At 46.3% G+C, this 13,965-nt stretch overlaps 1 protein-coding gene across 1 annotated transcript in view; it reads left to right on the top strand.

The window, feature by feature from the left end:
- The first annotated feature begins 3,159 nt into the window (after positions 1–3,159).
- Positions 3,160–13,965, top strand: part of erf (Ets2 repressor factor) — a 34,485-nt gene continuing 23,679 nt past the window's right edge. Inside the window, exon 1 of the mRNA XM_076011309.1 lies at positions 3,160–3,864. Coding sequence (XP_075867424.1) covers positions 3,843–3,864 — 22 coding nt within the window. The 5' untranslated portion in view covers positions 3,160–3,842. The remainder of the gene's footprint in view (positions 3,865–13,965) is intronic.

Here is a 13,965-nt window from a genome sequence, read left to right as displayed (position 1 = left end):
GGGTGACATTTTGGTTTCCCTCAAATCTGTTTTGTTATTTTGTGGATTGTCTTGTTGGCTTAACTGTGAAAAACAAAAGTTATTTTTAAGAATATGCCGGTTAATTAATAACACCGTCTTTCATTGACCATCTTTAACCAAACCCCCGACGCTCAACTTGCCACTAACGAGCCAACGAACTAATCGGCGTATCACGAATGTATGAATAGACCTCCTGTTCTGCTGAGAACTTCTTCAGATGAGTCACATCAGCATTTCTGTTGGATGCATCAGCCCAAACTTTCAGACAGTGGCACTCACCCAGATGGAGGTGTGATCTTTCGTTCCTCAACACTTCGTTCTGGTGACGATTTTTAGTCATTTGATCCCGTCGTTTGAAGACATTTACCACGTGATGAGTCATGGTTTGCAAACAGGTCTGTGCAGGTGTGCCACCGGTCGCTTTTGAAGAGCAAACGCTTTTTTCAGGAGACAATGAGAATCTTTTTTTAATAAAGCTTTAGTGAGAGAAGAGAGAAGCTTTGTTGTAGCATCTTGTGCTGAATTATTATGTAACTGGTCAAGGGCTTTTTAATTTACATAATACTGCTTTTCACATTGAAGTGGCTGGTTACTTGCTGTTGATTTTGGTTTTAAGTGAATAAATGGCTTTCAACGCTGTGCATGAGGAAAGGTTCTTGCCAAGCACGGAAACATTCCATCCATGTCAATCCACTTCTAGACCCCCAACCCCTCCACACCAACAGGTGTTTGTCCAGACGTGTCTCCAGGTGAAGCGACAGGTCAGTGCTCAAGAAGGATACATGACAAGCACCACCACTCAACGATTAGCAAGTAGGCTAACATTTCATATTTCATCCTCACAGTTTCTCAACAACATGTGAACTTTGGCTCCTGAAGCTTCCCGTGTTAAAAAATCTGCGAACGGGGCCACCAAAAGAACTTCTTAGCCAAAGACAAAGACCACTCACCTTTTAAGAAAAGCTCACTGGTGTTTCTGCAGAGATCTATATGCCTGTATGTGTGATTTCCATTTAATTACCACCAAAAGCAGCAACAAACTAGTGAAGGAGTCTGGTTCAATTGGGCCTGAGCGTCAAATTTTGTGTCTGGAATATGTCATTTTTGGACAGACACCCATTAAAGTGCTGGGAGTGACCTCACTGCTGTAATACTCTACATGGGATGTAGAGCCGACTGTCGTCAGTTTTGACAGGAAGCTACACACATTTCTCCATCACGCTCACGTTTCAGCTACTCCTCAGCAGTTGATTCAAGGCACAAGACAAATGAATCGAGAAGATTGGAAAAATATATAAACTGTTTTAGACACCCGTCCTAGAAAAGGACATTTATTTTCCCCTTCGTGACAGCATCTTGTGGAGGATGAGCAGCAGCAGCAGGAGGAGGAGGAGGTAGGTAGGCGAGGAGGTAGGAAGCATTTGGAAGAGGGGAGGAGGAGGAGGAGGAGGCGTGTAGGAGAAGAGGACAGTGGGTGATGACGAGACCAAATGGAGGAAGACGGAGGGCCTGGGAGTGGAGGAGGAAACAAGAGGGGGTGAACATGAGGAGGAGGAGGTGGAACCCGGTGTGGGCACGGCACAAAAACAGCTTCATGTTTTCCAGACGCTGACATGACTGTGACGGTCCAAATAGTTTACACAGTGGCTGCGACACTGATGGATGGATGGATGGATGGATGGATGGATGGATAGATGGATGGAGTACACGGAACACAAACTGCAGAAGTGCTGATTAGGCTGAAATAAAGAGGAACGCACACACACACACACACACACACACACTCCACCGCTCCCTTCCCTCCTCTCCGTCCGTCTGTCCGCCTGCTCCTCATCTTCGGCCCTGCCTCTCCAGTCCCGGGGCTCTTGAGTAATTACGGCTCCTTTCTTTCAACTCCCTCGCTCCTCGCTGCTGATGTAAGTGCTCGAGGGCCCTTCATTAAAGACGAAAGAAAGAAAGTGTGGGAGAAAAGATTTGCCTGTGTGTGCACGGCGACCCCCACTCTCCCGCTCCCCCCCCCCCCCAAATCTCACAGGCGCCTGGCAGGGTGAAGGTGATGTCCTCCACATACTCTGGTCTCTATGTAAATGTTCAGTTCTCTCACCCGGGCACCGTCCACCATCCTCCGCCGCGGGGACAAAGCACCTGTTGATCGGCCCTCTGTTCCCCCCCAACCCCCTTCCTTTCCTCCTTTGCACCGGTGACGGATGGCGGCTCCCTGGCTGCCTCTCGGGCTGGTAGTTCTTTGCAGGTAAACACGGCGCCGCGCCTCCAGTCACCCCGCGGCGCCTGGACGGGTCTCCAAAGCAACGTCGTGACGCGCCAGCCCCGGGAACGCGCGGGCGACAAAAGCGGAGGCAGCCGCAAGCGACCGGTTCTCGTTCTCGAAGATCGTCTATTGGGACCAGGATTCTCAGAGCGAATCAACTTGTCGCGTCAAGCCGCTGGGAATTTCGAACACTGTGTGCACACAACCTGTAGATTTGCGACGGCTCGTTGTCGTTGACGAAACTTAACCAGAAGGCATCAATTCCGGTAGTTCAAACTAATGTTGTTGTGTTTTGTTTTTTTTGTTTGTTTTTTTAACAATTGCATCACAGTGCAACTTAAGTGAGACATATGTTTGATAAGTGGCAATGTAATAGTATCTTACATTATCTCCATATCATAAATCATATCTTAGGTCTGAAAGTTTAAAAAACATACCACGTTAAACACTGGTCAGATAATACAGGTGTGCCTGATGAGAATACGTTATTAGAGTAAATACCGGAGTAACGTCCAAGTTTGTCCATCCATCCAGTTGAACCGATTTTCATTGCGTTCTGACAATGACACCAATGCAAAAAAGGTATCTCGAATGTAGATTTCACATGAGGAAAAAACACTTCAACTGGATCTTTGCGGCGAACGATCTCTCATGAAAGGCTTTTTTTTTTTTTGAGAAGGTGGGGGCCGTTTCCACATCCCATCACTGTCCACAACTAAAAGTAATCTTCGGTGATCATAGACGATCTTCGGCAACAAGTGGGCGTTCGGTTCCTCTCCCCCTCCCTCCCTCCGTGGGTCAGCGTGGGCGGCCCCGTGTGGCAGGAGGAGAGCGAAACACGACACCCCGGCGGAGGTACAAGAGGAGGGGGTGGTAGTAGAGTGAACGCGGAGTGAGTGAGTGAGTGTGTGGAAAACGGAAAGTCCGTGCCGGAGAAGACGAGGGGGAAAAAGAAAGAAGAGAGACGAGAGAGTTGATCCGGGGCTCGTTTTGATCCAGTTCAAGTGGCGCTGCCGTGTCGGCTGTCGGCGGCGGAGACGATGACGACGTGGAGCGCGAGCCGACCATGCGACACCGTTGCATCCAGCCGGCGAAGCGTTTAGAGCCGTCACATTCCGTTGCTCGAGTTCACAGCACCAGCGGCGGCGGCTCGGACTCCTTCGAAACTTCGACGTGCGCCATTCAGACCAGGCGACTGGATTTCTCCTCCCCTCCCCACCACCACCACAACCACCCCAAGAGGCTCGGGGCAACTTTTCACGTCAGAACACCCGTCCGCTGCAACCCTCAGCGCGCCACCAAGAAGAAAAAAGTTTTGGAACAAACGCCGACTTGTTTTTTGTTCAATTACAAAGACCGTGCGATGAAGTGAGGAACTCCAGAAAGCCCAACAGTTGCTTTCTGACGGGCCACTTGTGAGAACAACACCCGAAGAAGAAGGAGTGGGGTGCCTCTGCTAACTTGGTTAGCTCGCAGGGCTAGGTAGGGGGCTAGAGTTACCCAGTCGACGGGGGAAAGTGACCGAAGCGGCGTGCCGAAGACGGCTACAAAAATGAAAACCCCGGGAGAGCCGGGTAAGTTGACGGCGCCGCTGAGAAAATAACTTTTTGTCTGTGTGTGTCTTGTGTCTGTGTGTGTGTCTGTGTTCGCACGCCGCTGTTGCTCTCCACATGAAAACAACAGCGCCTAGCCTCGGCGGCTAGCTGAGTTAGCGCTCTTCACTAAACTCCGCTCCAAGGAAAGTGTGACAAAATTATGGCGCTGGGGTGGATCCGTCCGAGCCTCTTGTTGTTGTTCGAGCTCAGCTTTTCAAAGTGAGTCAGCCTCACGACCACGTTGTTTTCCAGCTTGCGGGGGACCGAATCCTCACCAAAGGCTGGTTCTGACTCATTTCCTCGATATTATACTTAAAGACGACATTCTGGGCTCGCGTTTTGGAGCGATTTACAGTGCGGGCGCCGACTCAATGGTTTAGAGCCTAATTTGCCGGATCACTGGAGAAGGAGTCAGGGTCAGGGCCAAAGTGCCCTGACCCTGGCTGGAATACGTCTGAACATGGGACGTTTAGATTTTGTTTAACGACTGGTTAACTTGATGAAACATGATTTTGCCTGTTTTAAACACCACATGAGCTTTCACCGTGGAACCACAATAGCGTTAAACGTGCTATAAAAGGGGTATATGTTACTCGAGAAACGCTTTTCTTTGTTGGAAAATCACACAATTAAATTTCAATTCAGTCTTGGAAAATGTTTCATGGGTCAACTTCCACCGAGCTGCAAAGATGTTAAATCCACATGGGAAAGCACCATGTGTTACTCTATATGCGTCTTTTCACTTTGGAAAAATGCTAATTCCACATCTAGCAGAGAATTCAGGCAAAAAGGATATTTTCTAATCATGTAACACTTCCCTGTCAAAAGTTTAGAAGGTAAACCCACTGATTGAATTGGGAACCGTCATTGGAAGCAATCCAAATCTTGTTGCATAAGTAAAGTATTTACACACTATACCCGATAAGAGCCTGAGATAAGAGAGCTTCTAAAATTAAATCAGGAAACCTGGTCTGTCCTTTCGTTTACAGTGCTTTGTTTCCCATGAGGCACTTCTCACAAGTAGGTCTGTCTGACCTTTGACATGTGCAAAAACTGAATCCAATTGTCGCTGCAGTTACAATCTTTCCCAAGCAGCTTTGGGAGAAGAGAAGGGAGTTTAGCTTAACAGTCTCTTGCTACGTTTCCAAATTCCTCTCATTTCTTTGGTGCTGTTGTTGTCATTGAAATTATTGTGATTTTCTTCCCATAACTCATAATTTCCCTCCTGTTTTGCTCTCAAAGTCCGCTCAGTCAGAAGAGGTCCTGTACAGTAATCCAGGGCAAACAAAGATCCAGTACCCATAATGGATGTCTAAGAGTGGAATGCCCCACCACAACACAACATGATAATTAGAGATTTTATGTTTAGGTCTCTGTTATGCCTTGTACAACTGTTTGTATCACAAAACAATTCTGAGAAGATGTTTTTTTTTTTTATAGGTTACGTGCCTCTATCTTGCTCTTAAAGGAATAAGAAGAGTGCTAAAATGAGACTAGGTTTTCCTGAGAGACTTCTTGCCAGTGGATTTTTTTTGATACAAAGAGTTTGTGGGTGGTTCAGCACCCAAAATAGTTAAAAGTGTACATCAAGAAACGACTCCAGACTGTGGATATATACATACATAGTTGAAAGTTTTGGTTTCTTTTCTGTCGTGAGACCCAATTGGATTTTCACTGTTGTCCTCCCAGGTACACTCTTGCTGTTCTTGTTTCAGCGGACCTAGAAATACACGTTTTCCACTGAATAGAAAAACTCCTAATCGTGGCTTATTTTAGACACCCAAAAGAATGTATCCTCGGATTTGCAAGGATATGTTCTCGCTGTAAAAGTAGATGGCCTTGTGTTCGCCACATGCCTCGCGGCCGAGGACGTCTCCTTTCTGTTTTTAAGAATCATTTCAGCTTTGGTCATTTATTTGGCTCACGACTCATTGAAAGGACTGTTGTTGGAGCGTCTGGTCAAGCTTCTGCACGCGCTGCCCATTTGTCCTCGACTGCACGATTCACGCCGACTCGCCTCGCTCCTGTTCGGCGGCGTTAACGGCTTTGGTTTAGGGACGTCAGTGTTGTCGTCATGTTACTCGGGAGAGGGTGGGCGCGGGTACTTCTTGACTTTTGTGTGTCGGACTCAGGTTGGCATCAGATTCATCTGTGTCCACATTACACTATGCGGGGAGTTACACAGGCCTTTTGTCCACCCCTTTTTTAGTACTTCCCCTCTTTTTTTGGAGCCCATTGAATACGCCTTGTATATATGGGTCACCCTCCGCGCTCTTCCTATCAGGAAGTCAGCAGTCTGGCCGCACCAGCTCCCAATTTTCCACTTGCGTTACTCCTTATATCAACACGCAGCCACACGTGAGACGTCACAGCTGTAGACGGCCTGAGCAGCGTGCCAGCACACTGCTGTGTTCTGCGTGTGTGTGTGTGTTGGAAAACCGAGTGTGTGTGTAGTGAAAGGAGCCATACATGAGCAATTAACCGGTGTTAAGCCTGGTCAGTGCAGGACTGCTGTTTATGACTTTTGAATGTATTTATGTGTTTGTTTGAGAGAGTGTGTGTGCGTGTGTGTGTGTGCGTGTGTGTGTGTGCGTGTGTGCGCGCGCGCGCGCCCATATGTCTGTCATCGTGAGGCACTACATGAAACTGATGTGGTCACAACAAAGCCAGCGTTTGACTTTTACAAGCGCAACCAAATTGCCCCCGAGAAAGACTGTTTGGATATTGGCTCGACACGCAGCCCATTCTAATTACAGGAAGAGCAGCCAGACGTATTTTTGCAGATTCAAATGGTTCAAACAACATTGGGCAGACCAAAGTTAATGAAATGCATTCATTTTGAGATTTTTTTTTTTTTTTTTTTTAAGTCTCCGTTTTCTCTCCGATACTCTGCCGCTGGTACTGTCTCGAGGTCGTGCTCGGCGTTTGCTGCTGGCAGCCGCCGTGCTGGTACAGTTGCGCAAAAAGCAGAGGCCTAGCCGTTTGTCTCGGTGTAAAGAAAGAGGCGCTTGCAGCGTGAGTGTACTGTCAAGTGTGTGTACAGTTTGTGTTTCTGGAGACGGCTCAGATACGGCAACGCGTGCAGCGTGAAGGTCACTCGACGTCACAGCTAAAATGCCACCGTCGTAAAAATTTGCTCGTCATAGTTTTTGGGCCGGTTGTCTGATCGTATAAACGGGTCAGAGTCTGGCCAAAAGGTGGGCAACGGACAGTTTTGACACGGCGAAGAGGATAAAGGTAAAGTAAGTAAGACGGGTTTGATCCCCTGCTTTAAGTTTTTTGTTGCACCCTCCACATTTACATAAGAGGGCAAAAAAAAAAATCAATTTTCAAGATTTATCCGTCACATGGGGTCTGCTGGAGCCTCTCCCAGCTGTCATAGGGCGAAGGCAGGGTGACGCCCTGGACAAGACGCCAGTTCATCGCAGGGCCACATTGAGACAAACTAAGACAAACAACCATTCACACTCACATACACACCTACTGACGATTTAGGGAAGCCGGAGAACCTGGAAAGAACCCGCGCAGACTCGGGGAGAACATGCAAACGCCACACAGGAAGGCCCGAGGCCAGGAATCGAACCCACAACCTTCTTGCTGTGAGGTGGCAGAGTTGTCTACAAAATATGCCATTTATTCAGTGTACAATATAGAACTTATGTAGCAAGACTAATGTTTGTATGTAGCATCACTAAAGATTCTGTCGAGCGCATCAGCACCAGGTGGAAACACACGGAGCCGGGACACGGGCACAGAAATCCCCCCAAATACCAGAGTCTGTGCACAGGACGTACATTTCCCCTGTTTTTTCCCTCTGTCATGTTGTTGGCGTTAGCGATCGGGGTCGACCTCTGCGGCGACCCCAATTGCATTCCCGATTGCTGCTGCCGCAAAGGCCAGCGTTCCCTGGAAAAAAAAGCGCCACCCAGTGACGCCAGCATTTCTCATGGGTGCGGAGCGGGCGGCCCGGGTCAGCGTTGCCACGGCCGCCTCGATGGCTCGGCGGCAGGCCCTCTCTCTCTTTTCCTGGAAGTGTGCGTGCGTGTGTACAGTGGCTTTGGTGACCCGTACAAAGGCGCAATAAGCGATGGGGCTCGCACGAGCTGGGACATGCTGGCTAAACAAACAGCGGGGACCGCGCGAGCACAGGAAAGCTCCACAATCTGTCCACCGCTCGGGTGTTGACAGACAGAGAGGTTTTATTTTAGTTTTAGCGCCGTGCCTGGGTGTCCCGTCTTAAAGCTGCTCAGCTGGAGCCGCATCATCAAAATTGAACATTTGCACTTGAGGTAAAGAGTGAGGTAGCGAAGTGCAGTGTTTTACCTGCGCCTGATGGCCAACTGGAACATTTACGATGTTTTGTGGTATTTTGACGATGATTAGATTAAGTACCGTTTTGACACTTCTTGAAGGGAGATGAAACCAGGGTTGTGTTTTTAGATCGTAGCCAGTTCATTATTGTAGTTTTCATAACTATATTGATTCAAAGCCCTGAAACTAAAGTGCAATATGCACATTTCCTGTAAAAACAACTTTATTTCCTCAAAACTAAACTACAAGTGGAAAGTAAATTAAAGTGAAGTCAAAACAGGAAATGAGAGACACACTTCCTAGATGATGAAACAATTACTAAAAGAAATTGTTGAAATGTAACTGGAAGTGCAGTTTTGACTCAGCAGCTTTTTTGATGCTCAAGACTTGCTTCCCGATCCGTCACCCAGAAAGCCGCCGGTGCTCTTGAAATGAATCGGTTCATACTTCACCTACCTCTCCAAAAGCAGAACCACAAACCTGATGAACAAATTTCTGAATCTTTCAAAGATTCTGAAACAGTCTTTGAAAGATTGCGGCAGCCTCAAATTCAAAACCTAAAACGGTAAAATGGCAAGTCTGGCGCCCGCAAGCACTTTTTCCAGGGTGAATCCGTGTTGGCCGCTGATGGTTGACCCCCAACAGGGCAGATGAAAGGACAGAGCGGGTCAAGTGGAACGAGAACCATCGCTTCACCAGGCAGATATATCTCGCCGAGGCACCTGACAGGATGCAGGGTATCTGGGCCACGTTTTGCTCTGCAAGAGTTTTTGGACCAACTGAAACAATTTTAATGTCAGACTAATGGATTTGAGAAGGCCTTCTGAACAAATTTTGTAAAGCCATTGCTAATGCAAAAAAAAAAAAAAAAGAAAAGAAAAATGAGACAACCCCATTTTCTCTTTTGTCCGTCATCCCACGGCTTTTTTCTCCGACTCAAATCCAAGGCTGAGAGAGACAAAAGGTGTGGAGGTAGTTTTCTGCTTTGTCTGTGGCTGTTTTGGCTAGACTCATTTGAAATGCAGGGCTCGGGCTCTCTGTTATGGCTGTAAGGGATAGAGGATCAGAAGTAAGGAGGCCAGCTTCTCTGGCGAGCTTGGCTCCGATGATGACCAAAGTACCAAACTCAGTCCTGCCAGTGCCGAACAAAGACGACACACTTTGTGTGGTCAAATAAGGTCATTTATAACGTCCTCACTTTGCTAGCTCTAACCTAGTAACTGCATAAAGTTTTTTTTTTCTGCCTAGTTTTGTCTTTTGTGTATGCTTTACAAGTTGCTGCCAGCATTACGTTGAGAGAATGTTCATTACAGCAGATTATTTTTGCCCTTGATTCTGCATTTGTCAAATTGTAGCGCTCTTATGTGGGTATGAAGTGTGTTCTAAAACAGTAGTTTAGAGTGTGACAGGGCAAGTTCTTTCCGAATCCAAAACAAAGTTTGTATTCGTTTTCTTTCCTTTATTGCTCAACAAGATTATCTAAATTTGCAAGTGTTGAAAAAGTTTAATACTACCTTAAAAATACCACCTTAAGAGCCACCGAGGGGGGAAAAAAGAAACTCTGTGGACAGGTTGCAGACGGGGAAAGAGCACAGTTTGGGTTTCGTGGTTGTTTGGACTAGGTTTGAACCACCGAGACCTTTGCTGCCTTGTTGGCATTGCACCTGCATGTCATCCCACACGGCGGCTAGATTGAAAATGTAAAATGTCCAGCTTGAAGAGAGGAAAGAAAGCCTTTTTTAAAAAAAAATAAATAAATACATTTCCTTCCAAGCCAAGTACATCTAGAGTCGTAATTTCTACAGGCCCCTCTCTATCCCAGCCTCACCCCCTCTGCAAAGGCATCGGAAAGTCAAACCAAGAGCACAGTCGATGCCAAACTTTTGGTATACACAGCTTTCAAACTTGGCAGACACCCTGAGCGAGTCTGTTGATGTTTCTCACTTCTATACTGGCTTTATGTGTGTTAAAAGTGAGGTTTGTGCATGCACCCTCAGACGTTAAAAAAAAAAATGAATTGGAGGCACAAACAGTGATTCATGCTACATATGTGGTTTTTATGTTTCCCTGGCCTCCCCGTATTGTTCCTTCAGTCCTGGTAGTCGGTGCAAATGGTTCAAGATGAGGGCCGCCGGTCTGTTTGGAGTCGCGTTAAAGGACTCGGGTTAAGGAATTCTGTACAGGAATGCGTGTCCACGACGGAGCGTAACTTAACTATGGAAATGGCTTCTTGCCACGCCTCGGAAGGGAAGATCACGACCTGACAGAGGCGTCCATGCCTTCAAAGTCACTCCAGCCAAATCCACCGCACGCTCAGCAGTCACCGAGGGAAATCCTAAATCACAGCCTCTGTGCTGTGAAATGAGCTGTGTCTATCACCCAGTGAGCCAGAGATGACGAAAACCTCTCACCGTACCTGGAAGCTTCAACCATAGACTGCGTTCAGTGTCTCTCTTTGAAGCCTTTGAAACGCTGACCTCTATTTCTGTATCCCTTTTGGAAAGTTGTTTTAAAAACTTTTTATCTCACCTTGCCTTCCCAACATGTCCTGCTGCTGTTGCAGAGCTCTGCTTGTGGTGCGTTGGCGTTCGAGACGTTCCTGTTTGTTTGTCGCCCTTCATATGTATCGATATTTGTACTTTATTCATCGCAAATTGGGAAACCACACTGTTGCAGCACTAAACTTTAAACTAGCAGTTCTACAGTAGTTACAAAAACACTCAAATCAGTCTATGTGTAACAAGCAACCAACGCAGATGTGCATATGGCATATGGCGCACATGCTTGTGTAAAGGTAGTTAACTTGAACACGCGGGCACCCCAAGCCATGCAAACACGTGCACAGTCACGCGCTCCTTCTTTTCTTCACACCAAGAGAAATGGCTGTCAGAAAAGCAGAAGCTTAACCTATTTTCTGATACTCTTCCACATTTTTTTTGTCAATCAAGCAACATAAAAATAGCAAAGCCAAAGAGGAGATCCTGATGATAAAGACCATGGGAAGAGAACTTGAATTCATTCTGTGTCTAATATAGCCTGATGCCAATGCCGACCATTGAGCATTTCAATCCGACCCGCCATACTTGAACAGCTTATATTAATATTAAGTAAATAATAAAAAAATAGCTGTATCTCATCAGTATTTCAGTGTTTTAGGAGTAATTTCAATAAAGAGCTAAATTCATTGGGGCTTCAAAGACACATTTTGTTGCGGGATATGTTTTCTACATATCCCATGATATATTTTTCCTCCTATGAGGTGGGTCACCAAAACACTCCATCCATCTGCTCCTGCACCGGCCCCCCTCTGTCACATTTTAGGACCCATTGTTGCTCCACCAGTCAAAAAGTTTGCCCAGCCCTGTGATAGACAGTCGTCTATATTTTATGAATTGCCGTGACCGTGGTATACTATTGATTGCAATATTTTCATTGTAGATGGTAGTTGATGTTTTGAGTATGGATGGCGACTTCCTTTGCCAGCGCTTGACGTGCAGACAGACACAGACAGCAGCGAGCCCATCAATGCACATCTGCTTTGCGGATGGCAGGGCAACGCAGAAATGGATCTGCACTCCATTCAAATTCTTCCAGAGGACGGAAATACTCCTCGAGAGCCGAACGTTACTATTTGCAGCTGCCTAAGCGCTCTTAAGGGAATGCTGCGTTCAGGCCCGTCTTGTTAACTGCTTCAAAGGTGTGCCATAAATAATGTGAGCGATAAGACGGACACCCAGTATTGTTTTTGTGTTTTTAAAGTCAAACATCTCCATCTGTGAACTTTTTCGTTGTGAACTCCTTTTTTTTTTTTATTCCTTCGGCTATATGTATAACTTGTATAATGATGAAGCTGATGGAAGGTAAATGACTGAAATCAGAAAGAATGCAAAGTTATTCGCAGTTTTATTAAAGACAATTTGCCGCACGCTCAACTGATTTCGCTCAGAGTGTCGTCCTCTCCGACTTGTTCACTCCCCAGTGAAGCAAATGCTAGTTGATAAACGGGGCCTGTTCTCCATCGTACTGAAGACATTAAAATCCCCCAGACTCTCAGTCATCTCATCTGCCCCTGGACCCCACACACACACACACACACTTGCAAAAAAAAAAAAAAAAAAAAACAGAAACGGGATGTGTCTGTCTTGCGTTAACACATGCACGTTGACACACTTTTCTAATTTTCCCCGCGGCCGCCAAGCGCGGCTGATTTTCTCATTTGGGCTGCCATCTCTCTGCGGTGACGCCGGCGCGCCTCCATCTTTAATGTTTTTGCACAGACAGCGAGCCACACAGTCTGCAGGCGGCAGCATCCAGCTTACATGTATTAGGGCGAGGAATTAAGACCAACAGAGGGCCCCGCCAGTGAGGAAAGGCTGACTAACGCACTCGTCCACGCATGTAGAAAGTCCCTCGCCGGCTTCTTTGGCCTCTTCAGAATCTGTTGGCCCCTGCAAATGTAGGGCAGTGTTCTGTCAGCATGACTTTTTTTTAGAGCGACTAATTGTGGCCATTAGTGGCGTGAATCAATATTTTCTGATTATTGATGTTTTCTTTCGATTTTTTTATTTTTTTTTTGCTTCCAAAAAGCAATTTGTGTTGGTGGTAAAAGATGTTTTTTGTCCTTCTCCCTGTATTTTTAGGGTTCTATATTGAAATCTTTGTGCTCTATTTTAGCCAACCAAGTCAATCTGTCATGTTTGTTGCTATATTAGAACCTGTAATCATGTGTTTTCCGCTCTATTGTTAGTTGCTGCCTCGACCATTTTTTTTCGAGTGCGCTCTCTGGAGACCGAGGAGATGTTGTCATTTCCTGTCGTTTGTCCTTAAGCTCAACAAAGATCGGAAAAGTAGCTGCTCCCTTCGTCACAAGACTAACCCCTGATGAATTTTGTTTTCTAAATATTCAGTACAAACTCTCACCGTTTACCCTTCTTTTTTTATTTGTTGTTTTAATACACGGGGTGTAAATAATCCTCTTTATGTCTCCCTGACGGTGGCCAGGCACATATGTTTGCACTCGGTCTCCCGAGTTATTTTTCTTTCCTGGCACACTTGCATAATAAAAATATCAGCGTGGTAACCTTCCAGCCCTGGTGTCTTGTTTCCACTTTCCAGAAGCGTTCAGTAAAAATCAGATTTTCATTTCGTTTTTTTTTTTTAAATTCACATCGTCGGTCCTCCTTCATTGTTTTATGCAAATCATCTTTGCATCCATGGAAGTATTATAAGAACTGGATACCAGACTGGCAATATGGCAGCGTGCCGATTTTTTTTCTTCCCAGTGGACATTCGCGGTACTGCAGCAAAAAATCCCACGGGCCCAAAAAGCATATTCCCCATAGACCACAATACGAAAATAAACACCTTTAAAACGGCTGACAGAACGACTGTGACCTGAAATGCGATTCTTGGCAAATCTGTCTATAGTAGATTCTTCAGTTATGGTCTGTTAGTCATTTTGAAAAGATGATTGAGCGTGACGTCACAGCATGGTACGTGCCGCTGTGTCTCAGCTCGTTCTGATCGGCGACGTCCTGACGTGTCTGTAAGTGACGTGCTCAAAGATCGTTCTGATTGGCCAAATAGATCGTGCGAGTTACAGAGGCATGCGGGGAAGTGACACTACTGCGCATGCTCTGTGGGGCACATTAATGCGCAAGTCAAAAACTTTGTTGCCGTCTGCGCTGGTTAAGCAACTCCATTGAAATGAATGGGCCGCCATCTTGGAGTCTGGGGGCCGGGTCACATCTCTGAAATGAAAGGCGTCAT

This window comes from Nelusetta ayraudi, unplaced genomic scaffold, assembly GCF_046127955.1.
Source record: "Nelusetta ayraudi isolate G7.1 ecotype Tasmania unplaced genomic scaffold, CSIRO-AGI_Nayr_v1 ptg000135l, whole genome shotgun sequence".
Lineage (NCBI taxonomy): Eukaryota > Metazoa > Chordata > Actinopteri > Tetraodontiformes > Monacanthidae > Nelusetta > Nelusetta ayraudi.
Note: the sequence above shows the minus strand (reverse complement) of the source record. Positions and strands in the feature narration are given on the sequence as shown.